General features: G+C 33.1%; 1 protein-coding gene across 1 annotated transcript; it reads left to right on the top strand.

The window, feature by feature from the left end:
• Nucleotides 1-956: 956 nt before the first annotated feature.
• Nucleotides 957-21,427, top strand: LOC110996652 (atrial natriuretic peptide-converting enzyme). Its single transcript, XM_022264445.2, has 12 exons — nt 957-1,135; nt 11,148-11,334; nt 12,349-12,556; nt 16,471-16,624; nt 16,939-17,196; nt 17,602-17,785; nt 18,509-18,724; nt 18,918-19,113; nt 19,418-19,593; nt 19,667-19,845; nt 20,064-20,429; nt 20,723-21,427. Exons 1-12 carry the CDS (start codon nt 1,076-1,078, stop codon nt 20,906-20,908), a joined length of 2,370 nt encoding a protein of 789 aa, XP_022120137.2. The 5' UTR covers nt 957-1,075; the 3' UTR covers nt 20,909-21,427.
• The last annotated feature ends 413 nt before the right edge of the window (nt 21,428-21,840 follow it).

Here is a 21,840-nt window from a genome sequence, read left to right as displayed (position 1 = left end):
ATACAATGTGATGAATTATAGTTTATTATTCTAAGGGTCTGTTTCACAATGTCCGGATAAGTTCCAAATAAGCTATTTATTACTTATTGGTAGGATAAACAGTATTTTTGCGTTTCACGATTGTCTGATAGCGCTATTCATCGATGAAGTTTCTTATTCGCAACTTTTATCTACAGAATAATTTATGTGTTGCATAGCTATTTGGTACTTTATCCATACATTGTGAAACAGACCTTTAATGTTATTTAAATCGTGGTGCTGTCAATTACCATTATTTTATCGGTTTTATTTTTAACACAGAAATCGTAACATCTTGTACATATGGACAGGTAATCATGTAGAATTCAATTTTATCGATAAACATTGTATTTCTATATGTATAGAGTAAACGATGTACATTATGGAATCTCCTTATTTCATTTTATATGGCAAGTTTGAAGTTGAGTACGACAGTAATGTACCTACTGCTTTTATTTTTACATTGTATAAATTATTAATGACATGTTGTAATAATTAGTTATGTATAATGATAGCCATAAAATTTGTTTTATATAACAATAAGTTTGTAAATACTACAATTATACATTAAATTTTATACTCGATTGTATTTTATTACGATTCCAATACTCGTTACACTGTCAATACATTTGCCCTTTTTTTTACATCTAAAATATAGATTGTAAAATATTTTTATTTAGGTAAGATAAATGTAAAGTTACGTCAATAAAAATAATTTATGAAAAATCTATTTTTAATATTATTTAGTATCAATAAAATCGCTAGCTAAATTACCAATTATCATTATGAACTTTACAATATTTATTTAATAGAGACTGAGGCTCTATAAAAGTAATGGAATATTAATGGAGGCTTTGACCCGTTGAGGTTGTGGGGACTTTCGATGGCGTACGAGTTATGGCGCTAACTGGAGAGAAAGTTAACTGTAGTGCGTACCCAATACGGCGCGGGAGTTCGCACAAAGCACCGGGCGGAGATTGACGTCGGTTCTGTTGCGTTGCGCGCGACAATGTTTACGTTTAGCGGGTTTATAGAGTGCCTGTGATCTGTGAGTGAAATGACGTTTTCTGGTAATATGAAGAGCAAGCCGCGCGTGAAAGACACATGGGAGTCAGAGGTGAGTTCTATTGTTATGAAATTGTGTCGCGAAGCTTTCTATGGGGTGTCTGACACTTTTCTAAGAACAATAAGCACTTTCTCCTGTTTTTTGTTAGGAAAAATATATTGCCAATCGATTTGATGTAAAAAGCTTTGAAACTCGTTTTGCAACGCGACTGTTGCCAATGCGGAAGTTTAATGTAAAAAGTCGATTGATATAAGAGTGGTCTTAAATCAATTTAAATAAGAACAAGACGTAAAAATGAGAGTTGATCATTTTAGAAGGCCGGCAACGCACTTCCGAGCCTTCTGGCAATGTGAGGGTTGTTGCAATAAAAAATGTTAAATTACACCACGACGAAAAAAACCCAAATCATGCATATAAGCATTACAATCGAGTTGCCTTCAAGAGATCTTTTAATAGTGATAAGGCTGCCCGCGTTATATTTATTTATATTTAGAATTATTTCTTATAATGTGTATTCTATAAGAGAATTGAGTACACAAGCAAACAATTAACAAAAACATTAACTTTACTTGTTAATGATTAATCAATGGGATTTTCAAAAGTTTATCGCACTTATACTAGCAACCTTTTTGTTTTCGTTAGATTTCCTAGATAAGATGGAGGTACGTATTTCGCATTCTTTCGTGAGCAGGAAACTCAAAACTCGAACCTACTTGAGCCAGTCCTTGCACTAGTAAATACAGCCTCTCACTCATACTATATATATACATAGTAAGAACTTAAAGACATGTATACTATAAATATATACTTTTCTAAAATGTAAACAGTATATAATCAGTAACGTAACAGTATTAAATCTTGTATATATATTTAAGCGTTATTAATTTTGGATAAGTGGGAAAACAGGAATACTATTTAATTCTTAACAAAAAATATGTATTTTTATCATTTAAATATATTCTTTTTTGATTTAGTCATTAAATTTTTCTTTCGTCGTTTAAACACAACAGTTTATCGCGGAGTGATATATGTGAGGAAGTGAAATAATTATTCAAAATCGTAAGGAAAATTATTGAGAATTTTCTTACATACGTCAAATACAGAGACAAATTTTACTGCGTAATAATTATTGTAGTTATGAATAGTCGTACTGTTTTGATATCACTAATTGTTTATCAATAGTAAATTATACAGATAGAACACGTATTGATGTGTATACTAGCTGGTTTTGTTTATAACGATGAGAAGTTTAGTAACTTAAACCCAAAATACATTTCTTATTGGTAACAATGTATACTTATGAACGGTATAAAATTAAACAAGACTGGACAGTAAATTTCGATAGATTAAGTTTGTGTTTGTACTCGCAATACATAAGTAATAATTCATAAAAATAATTTGCTGAGTCATAATTTAAATGTATTTATTGATATTATAAATATATACGCTGTTAGAAAAACGAGTAGTAGATATTATAGTTACTAAGATATTTATAAAGATAAAATCATTAAAAAATACTTTTAACCGATTTCAAAATACACTAAAACGACGTTCAATTGTTACATTGCTAAAGTTTCTTTAAAAACAATACCTATCGTTTATAACAAAACAGACGACTTCGGGTAATCTTAAAAACGAACAAAAAATACTTCGGCGAATTTAATTGAAACAATTTATCCACAAAATACCAGTTTACAAGTCCTTATAAACATGACCTTAACAATCTAAATTAAGGTCTAATACACCCATCAATGCTTTGTGCAATTTAAACAATAAATTGTCTTACGAAGCTCTTCATTTAAACCTACGCTTAACCTTCGAATTTCGAATGGGAAGACAAAGCTTTAAAGCTAGTCTAAATAAAGACGTATTAGACGTACCAATTTACTAACTTTACTTTTCTACAGAATTGACACGAAATATTTTAAAGCATATTTTCTGAAAGTGTTATATTATAGCTTTTGTCTATGAACTATTTGGTTTATAATGCTCTCTGAATTAATATCTGTATTACTTTTTACTAGTCCACCCTACTTTGTATGAAAAACATGTAAAGTATCGTATAGTGAACCGTAAAATCCAAGATGTATTTTACATACTACGAACCCTAGCGCATGGACTATGCAAGAGTGTAAAGATTCTCATGCAGTATTTGGATGGTCGTCGCTTGGTCGCTGCATAAAACGTGCCGTTTGTAATAAAGTGTGCTGGTTCAATTTCCCGCTAATTCGGTAAATCACATAGGTAAGTATGTCAGTAGATGTTAACGGCCATGTCCACGCAGCCGTGATTTCGATCCGGGTCGACGGGCTGCCGCTGACCACAACGGACTCGACTTTTGTCTTAAGTGAATCTAAATAAGAGTTTTAGATTCCGTTAAACTGATGAAATTAAATAAAATAAAAATAATTCTCTTTTTGCTGTGTCGATATTGGTCTCGGCATGTATTACAGCCAGATTTTGTGACGTTTGCGCATGTAATTTGATTCGGATAATAAAATCTAACTTTGCGAACGTACTTACAGCGGCTTATTTGGCAATATACCTAATGCGATTTACGATATTACTGCATTAGTCTTATTTATTATCGTACTATAAACAACGATTAGTTAAAGAAAGTTTTTTTTAGGTTCATATAACTGTTTGTTTTTGTAATTTTCCTCTGTATAATGTATTTTTTAATCTGAGAGTATTTGTGTATTGATTGCCTAAAAATATCTCACTACAAGAGTCTGACAGGGAAAAGCCAGTGGCGCTAAAACCTTTTAAAGTCTTCGATTTCTGTCTGTTTCGTGATTATTTATTTTTCCTAATAGACAAGTAACCTTCTGTGCCTGACACTTGCCGTCAACATTAAAGGTCATCAGGCACTGGTTTCCTCACGATGCTTTCCTTTACCGCACGTGTGTGTGTTAAAAGCTAACATAGGTGGTAGCTGGAGTTCGAACCTACTACCTCAAGGATGAGTGGGTCAGGATCAAAGAAGCAACACTTTTCAACTTCAAAAAAACTGACAGGGACAAATTAATATTGTAAAACTTTTCGAATTAATTTCAAAGCACAATCTCTTCAAGGTAAATAAAGTTCACGGTCCAATATTCTTGCACATCACAAAACATGTTTTGCGCATTTATAATACAATGGTACAATTCATACGACCCGTCAGTACTTATAGTATATCTATTTAGAATACTCACTGCTCTTGCATGTTCTTAATAGTCGAATGACCCTATAATACATATAGAAACATGTATAATATTTGATAAGGATAAGATAAGATTGATAAGGTCTGGAAAAAGTATTCATCAATCTGAATAAGAGATCTGGTACACTAAAAAAATAAGGTGCTGATTGTCACCATGATTATTAAGCTGGGATGCAGTGATAGCGGAGCCTCGTTCGCAACTCAACCTGATACCTAACATATCATACTCAGTATTAAAATGTGTATAGCAATTTGTCTTACAAAATCATTGGTCAAGAACTGCGATTGATATCTTATTACGATCTCATTCATTGAAGAAATATTACCTCGGTCGCAATGGATCACAAAACTCGGCCAATCTGAATCGTGCAAATAAATATAATGAGAAAGTGTCGTAATCTAAACGTATTAGACGTACCAATTTACTAACTTTACTTTTCTACAGAATTGACACGAAATATTTTAAAGCATATTTTCTGAAAGTGTTATATTATAGCTTTTGTCTATGAACTATTTGGTTTATAATGCTCTCTGAATTAATATCTGTATTACTTTTTACTAGTCCACCCTACTTTGTATGAAAAACATGTAAAGTATCGTATAGTGAACCGTAAAATCCAAGATGTATTTTACATACTACGAACCCTAGCGCATGGACTATGCAAGAGTGTAAAGATTCTCATGCAGTATTTGGATGGTCGTCGCTTGGTCGCTGCATAAAACGTGCCGTTTGTAATAAAGTGTGCTGGTTCAATTTCCCGCTAATTCGGTAAATCACATAGGTAAGTATGTCAGTAGATGTTAACGGCCATGTCCACGCAGCCGTGATTTCGATCCGGGTCGACGGGCTGCCGCTGACCACAACGGACTCGACTTTTGTCTTAAGTGAATCTAAATAAGAGTTTTAGATTCCGTTAAACTGATGAAATTAAATAAAATAAAAATAATTCTCTTTTTGCTGTGTCGATATTGGTCTCGGCATGTATTACAGCCAGATTTTGTGACGTTTGCGCATGTAATTTGATTCGGATAATAAAATCTAACTTTGCGAACGTACTTACAGCGGCTTATTTGGCAATATACCTAATGCGATTTACGATATTACTGCATTAGTCTTATTTATTATCGTACTATAAACAACGATTAGTTAAAGAAAGTTTTTTTTAGGTTCATATAACTGTTTGTTTTTGTAATTTTCCTCTGTATAATGTATTTTTTAATCTGAGAGTATTTGTGTATTGATTGCCTAAAAATATCTCACTACAAGAGTCTGACAGGGAAAAGCCAGTGGCGCTAAAACCTTTTAAAGTCTTCGATTTCTGTCTGTTTCGTGATTATTTATTTTTCCTAATAGACAAGTAACCTTCTGTGCCTGACACTTGCCGTCAACATTAAAGGTCATCAGGCACTGGTTTCCTCACGATGCTTTCCTTTACCGCACGTGTGTGTGTTAAAAGCTAACATAGGTGGTAGCTGGAGTTCGAACCTACTACCTCAAGGATGAGTGGGTCAGGATCAAAGAAGCAACACTTTTCAACTTCAAAAAAACTGACAGGGACAAATTAATATTGTAAAACTTTTCGAATTAATTTCAAAGCACAATCTCTTCAAGGTAAATAAAGTTCACGGTCCAATATTCTTGCACATCACAAAACATGTTTTGCGCATTTATAATACAATGGTACAATTCATACGACCCGTCAGTACTTATAGTATATCTATTTAGAATACTCACTGCTCTTGCATGTTCTTAATAGTCGAATGACCCTATAATACATATAGAAACATGTATAATATTTGATAAGGATAAGATAAGATTGATAAGGTCTGGAAAAAGTATTCATCAATCTGAATAAGAGATCTGGTACACTAAAAAAATAAGGTGCTGATTGTCACCATGATTATTAAGCTGGGATGCAGTGATAGCGGAGCCTCGTTCGCAACTCAACCTGATACCTAACATATCATACTCAGTATTAAAATGTGTATAGCAATTTGTCTTACAAAATCATTGGTCAAGAACTGCGATTGATATCTTATTACGATCTCATTCATTGAAGAAATATTACCTCGGTCGCAATGGATCACAAAACTCGGCCAATCTGAATCGTGCAAATAAATATAATGAGAAAGTGTCGTAATCTAAACGAGACTAAGAATAGATATTTTATTTTTTAATACTTTTTTATTACGTTTTGAAGGGAAACCAGAGTACTTTTTTATTACGTATATGTAAGCTATCCCATCTTTTAAGTCCAGTGAAACTGCACACGGTGTAAAAATTTGATTTAAATCGGTTAAGTAGTTTAGAAGTCCATAGCGGACAAATAACGTTAGATTAAGATTTACATTTAAACGTTTCGACAGAAGTCGCCGCTAATATATTTTTTTTTTATAGAACAGGGGCAAACGGGCAGCAGGGTCACCTGATGTTAAGTGATACCGCCGCCCATGGACACTCTTGATGCTAGAGGGCTCGCGAGTGCGTTGCCGGCCTTTTAAGAATTTAATGATGAATTAAACCGAAGAATAGATTAACCCAAGTTCTTACCCTAGTTAAAACAAACATCTTTTTTATAGTACAGTCCTGGACATTCACCAGATAACTCCGTAAGATGAAACACGTTCTTTAAATTCATTAGTTATCGTTTACGTAACTTACATGGGGTCAATATGCTCGCATGAACCCTTCTCGATAATCTGTATTTATAAGAATACAATAATTGCATTACATACGTTGACTTGTTATCGCATGACATGATCCATTAATTAGTAAAATGAAACGATTGCTTAGATAATAATGAAAGATCGTAAAATTTATCGCATTTGCATATGGCATGTATAAATTAATATATTGCCACGGTTAATTAGATTTTTCAGAAAGGGCAAGAGACCTCATGTCAAGTGATACCCTGAACACACACTGCCAAAAAAGCTCGCAATTGCGTTGGCGGCATTTTGAGAATTGTTACGGTCTACTTATCTTGACCGTCTGTTGAATTGGTGCGGGTACAGTCAGCAGCAAGTTTACAAAGTGGTTGCTGCGCGGCAAAATGTGCTAAATTTAATACAAATATAAAAAAAAAATTATAAGCAATATTCCTTAAAATGCCACAGAAACGAAGTCACAACTTCAAAACTAACCTTGTCTATTAATCAATAAAATATGACTCATTTTAAAATCGAGACATCGGTAAAACTAGAATCTATTAATACGGAAATAAGAGTTTTTTATACATCTATAGCTATTTATAAGCCGGCAGTCTAACAATGGATTAAGTAAGAATAGCAGAAATGTATACTTTCACAACGTTCAATGTCTATATCTAGCTTTTAATTAAAACATATGAAGTCAGCCAAATAAGGGTTTTTTCATTTTAAAGATTTACTTTATTTGTTCGTTATTATGTGTTTCGAATTAAATAATAAACGAAATCAAATACGTATTTTAAGACACTAGTTTTCGTGATATTACTGATAAAAATGTGAGCATATTTGGAAATAAATAGAAGCAGTGAGTGTTGTTCGTGCGGTGTATACGTATATTATACGCGTTCTTTACTAAACCAAACGTATCAAAATTTTATGCGTGTTGGTATCAGAATGGCAACAGTGTCTACGAATACCTGAGAAAACTTTTAAAAGTTTATTCTTAGGCCGAGGGTGCATTGCTGGGCTAGAGTTGTCAAGGATCTCGAAACAGTACGGGTTCGAAGTTACTAAATAGATTGTGATGGCGAAATATATTTCAAGGGGATGTATAGCTACTGATGATGATATAAGAGGGAACTATGATTTCCGTTTGTTAAAAACATAATGGGTTAGTACCCAAGTCAATAAGAGCTACGTCTGGAATCTGAAAAAACAAACTCGTACATATATATATTGTGATTATATCATCACGAAGTAAATAACGATTATTCTACGATATATGTGCAAGTCCACCTAAGGTTTTGCGACTCATATATTGGACCTAATGTTCACTTACGGGTACAACCTTGTTTTTCTACGACATAATCTAAATTCTAAAGAGTTTAACTTGTCTATGGCCTTGTTTGAATTCAGGTACCTTTAAGCTGACGTAAAAATAGTTTAATGCAGTTGTTTCATTTCATACTATTCGATACTTGTTATTTAAGTCATTCTACGATACTGATATTTACGAAGAGAGAGACCCTGAGACTCTTAATAACAGATTCGAACATATCAAGTTAATTTATACCTTTTCGAATATTGGACATATTTATGTATAAATCTTCATCGTTTGTCTTAATTTCGATTACTTACATAACATTCCATATACACACGTATCTCTTCTAGTAATGCAAGTGAAACTATTAAACTATGCCATGTAAGGCATCAAAAGAAATCATATAAGGACTGACCATACACAAGAAAGATCTCTTCAATATTCGTCAAACTATATACAGTCGCTTTCAATTTTTAAACTCGAATAAGGTCATGTTACAAATTTGTGTCTTCAGTCAAATAATACAGGTGTAACGAATTTCTTGCGGTTGAAAGTGAGGGCGTTCGCATTATTCGCTACGGAGAACTCGATAAAAGTCGACTTACGGTAAATAAGCGCGAAGCACGAATCAATTCTATTTTCATACTATCGTTTTTATTTTATTCCTTAGAATATTAACTAAGAATTTAACGGTGAGCATTCATTACATTTTACTAATCAAATACGTAGAACACAAATCTACTGTAGATGTGTTGTCTCAACATCATCAAACTCGATTTAATACACGTACAGTGAAAGAAAACATTGAGTGGCTGTCTTAGGTCCAAAAGTTGACGTCATCAGGCACAGAAGGTTAATGACCTAATTGCCTGTTAGAAAAAACAAATGATCACGGAACAGATACTGAAATGAGGCCCAAACCAAAAAGGTTGTAGTGCCACTACAATCTTGAAGTAGCGTTATTCAGATAATTATATGTATTTGCTTGTTTATTGTGATAGATAATGTGTTTACGCTCAAGAGGTATTTGGTTAAACTAAAACAAATGCGATACGTTGGCCTATAGGCTATGTTGCCGCAACAGAACCAATTTCAGCACCTGGCATTTGCAAATGGCAGCTAATCTGCTGTTATATTTAAAGGGTGTGGAATTCAATGGAATAAATGTAATGAAAACATTATGATGTTAAAAAATTGTATTTTATGTTTGTCAATCTGCACAAAATTATAAATAAAAAAATAAAATCATTTATTTCAGACCAATTAATAAGTCCATATATTGTTAGTATAGTAATACTTATAACTATGTCTAACAAAATTATTATAAACATTTAAATATTCAATTCATAAGTCTACGTTGATTCGAGACACCAGGTACATGAGCATGTATATGAGCCCAGTGCCTCAAAACAGCACATTCCGGCTTTTTACCTATAACGATTTTATGGCGATGAAAATATAAAGTTATACCTATGCATTTTCTTTCATATTTTATTCGATTAAATTACAAAATTACGCTCTTAATTAATGTGAAATATTTAACTGTGTCATTAGTTACTTGGGACAGTTTCTTCTTACGTATTATGTTAAGTAACACTCATAATTGCTTTAGTTGCAATTCTGTGAGCATAATATTTTTTATTTTGGTTTCGAAATAATAAAGCTAGCTTAATAGCTATGTGAAGCGTCTTCTTTCGTAGACTTTTGTTGTAACAAAATAGGTCCGTTTAGCAGCTATATATTATTATATGCTCATTTATATATTGATGAGGTATCGGGGATAAATCCCGGGTGGCCCTGGTAAATTAAAATACATTGAGTGAACTGTCAGAATTCGAACTGAGTTTCGGATGACGAAACCATATTCGATCCTGTGCCTAATTTTGCGACACCGCGGTATCAAGTACCAATTTTACCTAGGCCTAATCGTTTTACAATACCCTATAAATAGATCAAAACGTCACCCAGACTACGACATTACTGTGATTTTTTTAATACTAATTATTAGATAAGTCCGCAAATTTAAGTTTGAGTTTTATTTATAACTTTAATCTGTGCATGATGATCCCATAATTAAGGCAATTTTTGACGTTTATATGTCTTGTTTGCGTGTCTTTTAATTAGTTATCTGTATGAAAAACATCAACGACTATAGATTATCGCAGATTATTATTTTATGCTATCCGATGTCAAACATGTTCGTTTAAACACACCAAAACTTGTTTAAATAAGAACACGATTTCCGATTCTAATATTTTAGTAGTATATGAGTCAAACTCCTTATTGTGAAAGTTGTACCCTAAAACCTCCTTACAAAACGAGTTTTTATTAATAAAAATAACTATTTTATTACGAATCATTAAATGAGAGTGTAAAGCATATATACTTAGTTCAATTATTTTTTGAGAAATAACTTTCTACAATCATTACAAGCTTTACAATTATTGATTTAAAATAAAGATCTGTCCCGATGTTTCTCGACATAAAGCATGATACTAAAAAAAAATATCCACTTACGATTAATAATAATAATAATAATAATAATAGCCTTTATTCAGATAATCTACATTACATATTTTATACATTTAAACAAATTTTCATTTTAATCTAATTCAGGTGCATCTGTGTGCCCTTTTTTGGCAAAGGCCTCCTCCAAATCCCGCCATTCCTCTCTACACTGTGCCACTCTCTGCCATGTACCACCTGCAATATAGCTCTTCTAAGATCTGCGTAGAAGGAATCTACATCGGCGTTACTGGCTTGTTCCGTAGGGCTGTAAATCTTACGATTATTATACTTACGATTAATACATAAGTTAAATTAAAACCTGCATTACATTATACCTTTTATGTTAGTTTTCTAAGAATAATTTTCACTTTCTATTCCAGCTCGGTTATGGGTGGTCACGGAATGGCCAGCGGCGATGTAGGCACCGGCCAGAATCCACGATGTCTGTTAGTAGCGATATAAGGTTCACTCGTCGTAAATTGAGTCGACCTTGCAGAGGATGCTGTGCGGCCATCGCTGCCCTACTTGTGTTATTGTTACTCGCCGCTGTCGCCGTCTACCTCGGACGTATGTATTTTAATATCATACTTATATTTGATTTTATATCCAACACACAGATATATAATATTCCTAATCTAAGTAGATGGAGATTTTGAAAATATAAAATTAATACAAATTTAAAAATTTAGTCCCTGTGGCAGTGTACTTGATACTAATTGAGCGAGGATAGGACAAGCTCTGGGGTCACAGGTTCTATCTACCAGGCGCCAACTTAAATCTGTAACTAGCGCCTTTGCATTTGAACACCACGGCCCAAGTCTCTATAGTGAACAAAATCAAATCAAAATCAATAATTCAATATAAAAATATTCTATGTTGAGTATAACAGCTGATTATTATTTAAATAACACTTCTGATGAGTTACTGATGAGTTCTTCATTTTTCTACTAAAAGTAATAATTTTTAGAAAATTTCGTACCTACTTATATTATAGTTTTATTCCCTTAGTCATAGCACTAACGGCACCATTTTAAATGAAGAACTCTATTTCTTTTTATCATAGTGTGAACGCAATTTGAAAGACAGAGACATTAGCAATTCGACATCGAATAATATCGGTTATTAATGAAAGAACCAATTTAGAGTTTTTTATTCTTTAGCTTTAAAATATTATTAAATGAGGCAATTACTAGTTAAAATAAGTTGTATGTTATATTTGGAAGTATATTCTTATCTCCAAATCAGTGAGATAGTTCAGTATTTTCTCAGACCGTACGACATTTAAGTTACGCCCGTCGCCGCGCCGTAGGAAAAGGCCAAGCGATCGGCCTTGCATTCGCAACAACAAGTGAATCGATATACTTTGTTCGATGAACCTATTCAATGATTATAATAAAAACTGGTTTTTGTTGTTAAATGCCCTAGTTACCGCAGATTTAAGATATATCGCTTAAAGCTAAAAGAATTTTAGGCTTTTTTTAATCTAACTCCCGCTGCGTATACAACAGTTTGTTGTGACACCTTTGAATGTATAATTTTTTGAGTAACGAATAAGTTAATATTTTCAGTATTTTATTACAGATATGTACCTTTTTGGAGATCCTTTGAACCGGCAAACATTCAAGGGATCGTTTATAGTATCGCCCTGGAGTTCAAAAGAGGAATTATCATTAAATTTAGCTGACAATAGCACTCGAGAATCAGAGTTACAGCAAATATTATCTGATGTGTACAGCCGCTCTGAGCTACGATCATGCTTTGTGGATGCGGACATATTGGCGTTAGATAAGTGAGTATTTTTAAAAAGCGCACTATCGAAACAATATACTGATATTACAGAGAATACTGCAATTACAAGTGTGCACGACATTTAAAGGGAAACTTTTAATGATAAAAGAGATATTAAATAATAAAAATAAGCAATAATAAACTAGATGTACATTATTATATTTTGATTTCTGTTCGTCTGAGTCGATACATCGATAAATCGTAATATCGTCGGCTTAAGAAGTAATTCATAAAAAAATACTTGATAAGACCAAGCCTTTGTAAAAAAGTGCTGTAGAAGAAAAAAAAATCAATATCTATTATCACTATACATTTTTTTTCAAGAAAATTATGTTTTCTATAAACAAATCTTAGGCAACTAAAGTAGGCTTAATCATTAGTTGCGTTAGCCTTGCCGCCACAGAGCTTCCAGAAAAGCGCCAGGTAATTTGTTTTTAACTTCAAAAGCAGCTTAACAAGCTTAAAAGCTAACTAGGAACTGACTGAATATTATGAACAAGTTTGTATGATATAACTTTAAGCGGACAGTGTTGATTCATGGTCATGGTAAACTACTTTCAATATTATACAAAGAAAATACATCTTGCCGTAGGGTGAACAAGCTTGCAAATACTAATTATACCTTACCAGTTACCGCATACGATTATTAAGAATTAAATGTGAAAAAAGAAAAAAAACCCGTTTCTGACGTCATGTCGTTCCTTTTTTTTACATTCACATGGTTACCGATAAATAATACATATGTCAATTGAAGAAAAATTATAACAATAATAATACAACGATTTATTCATAAATAGTTTGGCCTATAGAGTCCAGATATCTATATCAAGATTACATATAATTAAGAAATAGATTTTTTTGCAATATGTAACGAGGCATAATAGCAGACAATAAGTCACGACGGTAAACAACTTTGCGGAATCAATGTCATTTAAGTTTGAATACAAAGACAATGTACCACAATTTTTGTAATATAAAATTATTTTTTATCTATAAAATTTTATACCTTTAAGTTTATTAATGTTTAGTTAAAATGTATATACAAGTTTAGCCACATTCTAGGGTGGACTAAAGGTTTAACTGTAGTAATTGGCGTCTGCTGTATATGGAATTGGAATGGAATTTTAGTAGACGAATTTAAACACAGATTACATTTAAAATAGTACTGTGTTTAACTACCTTAATGTCTTTCTAGTATTGCTGGTGCCAGCTGATTCAATGGAGTAATGGTGCATAACGGAAATGCATTAAAATGCAATTCGTCTCACTATTACTGTAATTGTCGATTAGAGTGTTATATTTTCAGAAGTGTGAATTATTTAGGATAAAAAAGATGCATTAACTGTTTTGCCTTACGCATTTTGGGGAAAGCTTTATTTGTTGTATAAAAGCTTAAAGCTCCTCCGATGATTATTGATGTTTCCGAAATTTACTCCAATATATCTGTGTTAACTGAATGAAGTATTTGAAACTGTTTGGGTATACGGAGTAAATAAAACACTTACAATGTTAAAAGACGTCGCAACCTTGCCGCATGTTTAAACCGTTATGTAGGTATAAGTACTGTAGATTATGTATAATGTATGTGTGACAGAAATAGCGACACTCTGGTACAATTTTTTTTTACTTTATTACCTATGTAAAATACATAAATATAACAAATTATTGATGGGTAACTAAACTACAAAACTAGGATACACTTTCAGTAGTATGGGAAAATTCGCGGATTTACTTTTTGTCGGAATATCATAAAATAATTTTCATCAGCTAATAAAAAGGTACTTAAATCAAAATTTCTATTACCTCGTAGAATTTCATGTGTTTTAGGAAATTTGACCTCTGTAAAATAAATCATGCGCAAGTATCGCACGTACGAACATGGTAATTTAAATTAGAGAAAGTTAGCTTTCACGAATTGAGATGGAGCGTGTTGCAGGGCCATTAAGTACCGAATACATGAATGCTATATTGATCTCGTTTGATCTCAAGATCAGATATGATTTATGTCATTATGAAAATGTAATCTGTAATAAATAATTTCTATTGTATGCTTCATAAAGCTCAGACACAAATTACCTATCTGCTACTGATTTTACGTAATTGAAACTAAATTAGTTTTGGATTGTTTTTTGACACTGATTGCATAAGAAAATTGATTATATTCAGAAAGTCTCCTTCAAGTACAGTTACAATTAAAAAAAAATAGTTCTATTGTAAAATACTATCTCTGCTAAATATAGTTGCGTAGAATTTTGATTTAATGCAGTCTGCGACCTTCCACTGTACTAGTATCTATTTATGAGTATACTATATTTTAACGATTAAAGCTATAACAATATTTTTATTTGCGACATATTCGGGTATATATACAAAAAACTCTCGTCTCCCTAGAAAAGCATTTAGAGAAAGCCATCACCAAATCTTATGATGATCAATTCAACACTTAGCCATTTCAGGTTTTTGTATTCACAATATATACATGGAATCTGCCTATTATTATAAACGGCACAGTTATTTAAAAACCGGATGTTATTTTCGTTTTGTTTTATTTAAAATGCGTGCACACGTTCTACTTAAAAATTTAGCTCGTTTTTAGTATTCTTCACGTACAATTCCGCAATCAGTGAATCGGGCCACCGAAAGAAAGGGCTAACCTTGAATGCGGCTTAAACACGAATTGCATAGAAAGTACAGAGCTTAGAAATACGCATTGAACTTTCTCGAGTCAATCAATCCAATGTGTCATACTAGTCGCCATATCTCATACAAGTAGAATATAAACACTTTGGGTCTGTTTCACAATGTCCGGATATGTTCCAAATAAGCTATTTATTATTATACTTATTGGTAGGATAAATTTTTGCGTTTCACGACTGTCAGATAACGCTATTCGTCATGAAACGCGAAGTATCTTATTTGGAAGTTTTATTTTTCGAATAATTTATGTGTTGCATAGCTATTTGGTATTTTATCCATACATTGTGAAATAGGCCCTTTATATATTCACATACATGCATACAATGAATACATATGTCACATACCATATCACATGAGGTATTAAATGGGGTACCCTTTTTTAAAATAAGCATTTAATACTGTTTAACTTACATGCTAAATATTTATTATTATTTATTTCTATTATTACTAGGGTTGCCTGGAAGAGATCGCTTGTTAGCGATAAGGCCGCCCGTTGCATCCCTTGTAATTTATATATACTGTGTTATTTGTATTTCTTTAGCAACGAAGTGTAAATAAATAAAATAAATAAAATAAATATAAAGTAATATAATATTCATGAGCTTATAAAAAGGTACTTTAGCCTCTATCTTAGCAGCTTACAGCTTGTCCTAAGACAAATATCTCCTCTAAATTATTCCAACCTTGGCTTTCTCCAGCGATGCGAATCCTCATTGGACCGTTATTAAATCAAATTCTGCTATCGTGTTGTCAACCAGCGTCTGTTTCGTTTTCCTTATGTACATATATCAAAACATTTTTTTTATTCTTTTGAAATGTTAAAAAAATATATATTTAAATTTACTTTTATAACCATTTTCTAAATTAATGACGAAAAACGGGCGAGACAAGCTGGCAAAAAACTCTACTACGAGATACTGCTAATAAGATGGTGTACTAGCTAGTGGTAGTTCGTTTGAGCCCCAACTGTTCTTTACTTCTTTTTTTCGTAATATTATGATGAAACAAGGAAATTGGCATGTCTTAAGGTTAATAATCGATGACGCGTGCCATCCATTTTTTGTTGTTTTTACATGAAAACATTAAAATAAATAAAAAGATAAAAAAAGTGTAACTGTCTTCAAGTGCCATTGCTTTAGTAAAATCATTCAATTAAAGCATTTTTTGTAACATATGTAATAATATAGTGTTACTTAATAAGTTTCTTTTTAACTTTAGTGCAGATGAAGGAACTCGAGTCCACTTTGAGGTGTCATTTGAGCCGATTTTTACAGCGGTTAGTACACCTGCGGTCATTGACGTCATGGCACAGGCTCTACTTACACCTTACTTCACTGGCCTGGGTGCTGTTCCTGATACATTACATATAGAAGTAGGTAACATGACTAATTTCTATAAATCGTTTATGTGTATTTAATGTGCAAGACATCAATCAAAATAACATTAGTAAGAACATTTGTGATGAGTTACTTTATCGACTTGATAGTTTTTTTTATTTTATTGCCTGCATAAGATCGCTCGTTGCACGTGAAAAAATAATGTAATGTGCGATTTTTTTACTATTAGCTCGTATTTTCTGTTCAAAAGAAAAATCAAAACTTAAAAGAAAATTGTTCGTCGACTGCAATTTGTTGTTGACACAGAGCCACAGCATATAATTTAAAATTTCTATTATATCTATTCTAGGAAAGCTCAGTGATATCATCCGAAGCGCTCAAAGAAAGTGAAACCACAACAACCGAGGCGGCAACAACTGAGATCTTATTAGAAGTGGAAGAAGAGCTGCGAGAGTGTTCACATTTGGCGTTATCACTTTGCTCGCATTTACCATACAACATAACAACCTATCCAAATCTAGTCGGTCACGCGTCCAAGGACGCCTTGTTGCGCGACCTCGTTGCATTCAGGGAACTATTAGATGCGGAGTGTTCTCATCTTGCACAGGTTAGATAAAAATACTTATTTACCTTTATATAATTTTAAAATACTGCAACACTTCTGCTCCAAATGCACTTTACTATTTGAAATCAGAATATGTGATATATGCTATAGGGAAGTAATCAGGGGGCAGTTTTTTTCCGATAGAACCAATTACAAGAAATGTTTCAAATAAATGTAATGGAAAACTTTATTACGTATTCATGCTTAAATAGGGCAAGGGGCCAACAAGGATTTCTATATTATTATAATAGAATAGCAAACTAGCTTGCGATTCGGTCATAAAAGGTAACTAACAACTGCAGCCTATAGACAGTTTGAACTTGAATATGAATGTTGTATATACATACTACAGTATTTACTTTTGTTATTTAATTATATAAGTGTATAAGGTTTATGAAATGTTTTCAGGACTTTGTGTGCCAACTGCTGCAGCCCCGATGTGAGGAGAGACACTTAGTCTACCCGTGTCGAGCATATTGTCGCGCCTTCCACGCGGGATGCGGCGAACGACTGCCTGACCGTTTGCGACCACATTTTGACTGTTCTCGCTTTCCTGACTACCACGGCCCGGGATCGTGTGCGCCAGAACCAGGTACCTATGTTGTTACCGAATTAAGAAACCGGCAAATGGGCAGGGGCTCACTAGATGTCAAGAGATATCTGATCCCCCCCCCTGGACACTCACATTGCCAGAAAGCTCGCTTGCGTTGTTGGCCTTAATTTATGTATGTAATCAATCTGAAAATAAATAAAGCAAAATATATATGTACTTATATGAAAATTACTTCTTATTTTTTGCAAATTGAATTTTACTTACCGTGATTGGAATTATCTTTGGTTAATCTAACCGTTACATGTAAAATAGAGTTAGTGGAAGATCTAAATGATTATATGGCGTAATAATTATTCATTAATAACGTCTTCCGATTTCCGAGAAAACAAATGCCTAAATCAGCAAATGGGTAGGCTAGACAAATTTCAGTCCATACACCTACAGATTTTCAAATATATGTACTTTGAAATAGCATTATTGCATTGTTTTAAGCTATTGCATAGATTTTATCGCGGGCTTTGAGCGCGGCGACCGAATCAAGAAATTCCGTAACAAAAAAAACCTAACACTGATCGGTGACATAGCAAGCGCGGCCGGTGCAGCCAGTCAAAGATAAAACTTGCATTAATATCAGAGAAAAAATACCGCATAAAAATAAATAAATCATTATTTATATTTGCATGAGTTGCCAAAAATGCTATGCAATAGCTTTACCGCAGCAGTCCCCGAGTGCCAAACGTATTTTTTTTTGTTTAAAATTAGATTGTCGCGGCGGCCTGCAGCGGCTTGCTCTATCAAGACGTGCATGCGACGGAATACCAGATTGCACGGATGCTGCTGACGAACGCAGTTGTTCTCACTGCGCAGCCGCCGGTACCGACAGCATTCGATGTGCGCTCAATGCAAGGTGCCTACCGCCACATTTGCGCTGCGATGGTACACCCGATTGCGCTGACGGTAGCGATGAAACTGGATGTTGTAAGGACCTTATACTATATTCAAATAGAACTTTGTGATTATTGATACATAGTTTAACTTTAATACAACACATTTCGCAGCCAATTAACGATCCTTAAGTCTTACGTGCCTTGATATAAAAGCAGTTTTTATGTTGTTACCAACGCTTACCAATAGCTTTAATTTCAAATCCTAATCGACTCATTTTTTGTAGTGTGGGTATCTCGATCATTAGCTTCTTGGAAAAGGGAAAATGGCGAGACAACAATGGGAGCGGTAAGAACTCGGGTCGGATACGCCGTATGGGCAGAAAGGGGACGTTTCGGAAAGATCTGTGCTACGCCTTATGAGAATGACAAGAGAGCCCTAATGAGCGTCGCAACATCACTATGCACTGCTCTTACTTACAAGTAAGTATATTACATAATAAGATGACTCTGGTGGTCAAGGATGACTGAAAACAGTATTAACAACACTTTAGAAGCTTTGCGAAGGCTGACAACGGATGCAGTTCTATGAGTAATTTTATAAAAACCTAAGAAACTTTTTGTCTTAAAAACTAAATCCATGTCCTTCTTGAAGCATTAAAAAGACCAAGTATATACACATCAAAGTAATGCAGAAAGTACAGTAACGACAGTAGACTGTAAACAACCTTAACGGATAATAAATAAAATAAGGAAGGGTAAATTATCACCAACACCTTTTCATCAGATCAGCAATTACTGCAGAAGCCGTCCCTGATGTCGAAGGGGATACCGAAGACGATCAGGAAAATAATTACAAACCGGAGTACGTGGAAATAGTCAACCCTGCTGCGGCTGAAATTTCATTTATCAAAACTGAGTGCCCAGAGAGAAAAGTCATAAAAATTGTCTGTGACCAGTTAGGTGAGTACAAAAGACAATTTTATTTAAACAAAGTACTTTTGAACAAAATATACGTCATACGCTCGTATTTTAGAATGTGGTGTACCATCAGCGCGAGGATTAAATGCGGTTAAAGGAGTTGAGGGTTTATCGAGATCAGCGCGTCCTGGCGACTGGCCCTGGCATGCCGCACTGCTTAGGTCCCATGTTCACGCCTGTGATGCTGTCCTTGTACATTCATCATGGCTTATTACTACTGCGTCTTGTTTTCAGGTAAGCCTTATATTCAAGTAACAGAACTGACAGCATTTTTTTATGAACAAAAAATTTTTATTAGAACAGAGATGTCACAGATATTTCACGAAAATGAATATAAAAAGAAAAAAAAATGAGTTGCCGCTCTTTTACTAACACTTTTCATTTGCTATAAAATTAGAATGATCAGCTACTCTTGAGTCCTTTACATGTGCAATAATAAAAGATAATTTCAGGGACAACCAAAGGCTGAGTGGACAGCAAGATTAGGAACTGTGCGCATTCAGAGCACGACACCATGGCAACAAGAACGACGAATTGTTGGAATGATTCGTTCACCAGTAGAAGGCAGTATGTTGGCATTGGTTCGATTAGAAGAACCTGTCGAAATGACTGACTTTGTCAGACCAGCTTGTTTACCCGAGAACGGTTTCCACGCACATAATCAAAGTGTTTGTAACACTCTCGGTTGGACAAGAAATAGAGACCAATTACAAAGAGTGCATGTTGTAACAACTTCTATGAATACTTGCGAAAATGTCAGCATAGCTACAGGAAATGGTATTTGTGCTGAGCCGCTATACGATCAAGATGATTGTGATGTGAGTAATTTATACGAGTATATAAAAATGTAATTTACTAACAAATAGCGAATATACTAGAAGATAACGTTATACCGTTAATAAACGCGTTTAATTAACAATATTTTTCAATTAATTGGTCTGCATTAAAAGCTGTAATGCCCGCGAAACGTCAACAATTTTTAACAACTTTGATCACGTGATAGCTCATTAAATATTTTGACACAGTAAAGAGTAAACTGTATTTTCTATTTGTATCTATACGTAAATAAACAGTATACTCGTTAATATATAATATTAATTCATATTTACAGGAAGAGGAGTATGCCGGGAGTTCAATGATGTGTTTTGATGAGAAATCTAAACATTGGTCGCTGTTAGGTGTGAGTAGTTGGCGAATTGCCTGCTCGAAAATTGGTTTAGGAAGACCCAGAATTTATGATGCTGTTACATCACATGTTGATTGGATTCAGAAGACTATATTAAACTCTTCCAGATGACCTGAATTACTGAATTTACTTTTGATTAAGACTGGTTTAGAAAAGTTAAAGAAATTTAAAAATCATAATTTATGATCATAACATGAATTAAAATAGTTTTTAAGACTTATCAAATCAGTTAAAAATACATTTGTACAATGAGTGAATATATTAAATTAACTTGAATAATTGTATATTATACATTTTTCTAGTTGTTATTTCATAATCTATAATACTGACACAGAAGTCTTAGATTAGTCTTTGCAATATCCGTTAAATTATGTGTAAGGTTGTTATAATTTTTAATATTGATAAAATTGAGTATTAAAACCATGAAGCCATGATATGTATATTAAATTTAAAATTATTTTTTGTTAGAATCTTAAGTATTGACTTTTAAAAAAAAGATGAATTTTTCAATAGTTTGGAGATTTATATCCTTTAATTCTTTAGAGATACAAAACAATTGAAAAATTCACTTCAACTTTAATAAGGTGTATCATAGCAATTTAACACAAGTGTAAATATTTTTAACCAAATTGAAAAAATAAAAACTTGTTTACTTGTTTATTTGTGTTGTATATTTTGATAAAGATAAATGGTAGGTACCATTTCCATAATGTAATGCAAGCAAGCTTTAGCTTTTTATTTATTTAAATGTGGTACATAGTAGCGATATTATTAATTTTATTTGTGATATATATGAGTTCAAATATACTTTTAATAGTTCTAGCCTCATGTATAGATCGTCTCTTCATTAATTATTTTTCTTGATACGCGCAACCTGATCATCAATGTGTGCCTATCAAACATAAATAATATTTAGTTTTTTAAGGTGAAAGGCTTTAAAGATATACCTAGGATTTTAATTATACCTGTACCGGATTATCCTAATTCTTAAAATTCCAGTTTAAATTATATAAAAGAATTTTTATTCAATATAAAATGTTTAT

The sequence above is a fragment of the Pieris rapae genome, chromosome 7 (assembly GCF_905147795.1).
Source record: "Pieris rapae chromosome 7, ilPieRapa1.1, whole genome shotgun sequence".
NCBI lineage: Eukaryota > Metazoa > Arthropoda > Insecta > Lepidoptera > Pieridae > Pieris > Pieris rapae.
Note: the sequence above shows the minus strand (reverse complement) of the source record. Positions and strands in the feature narration are given on the sequence as shown.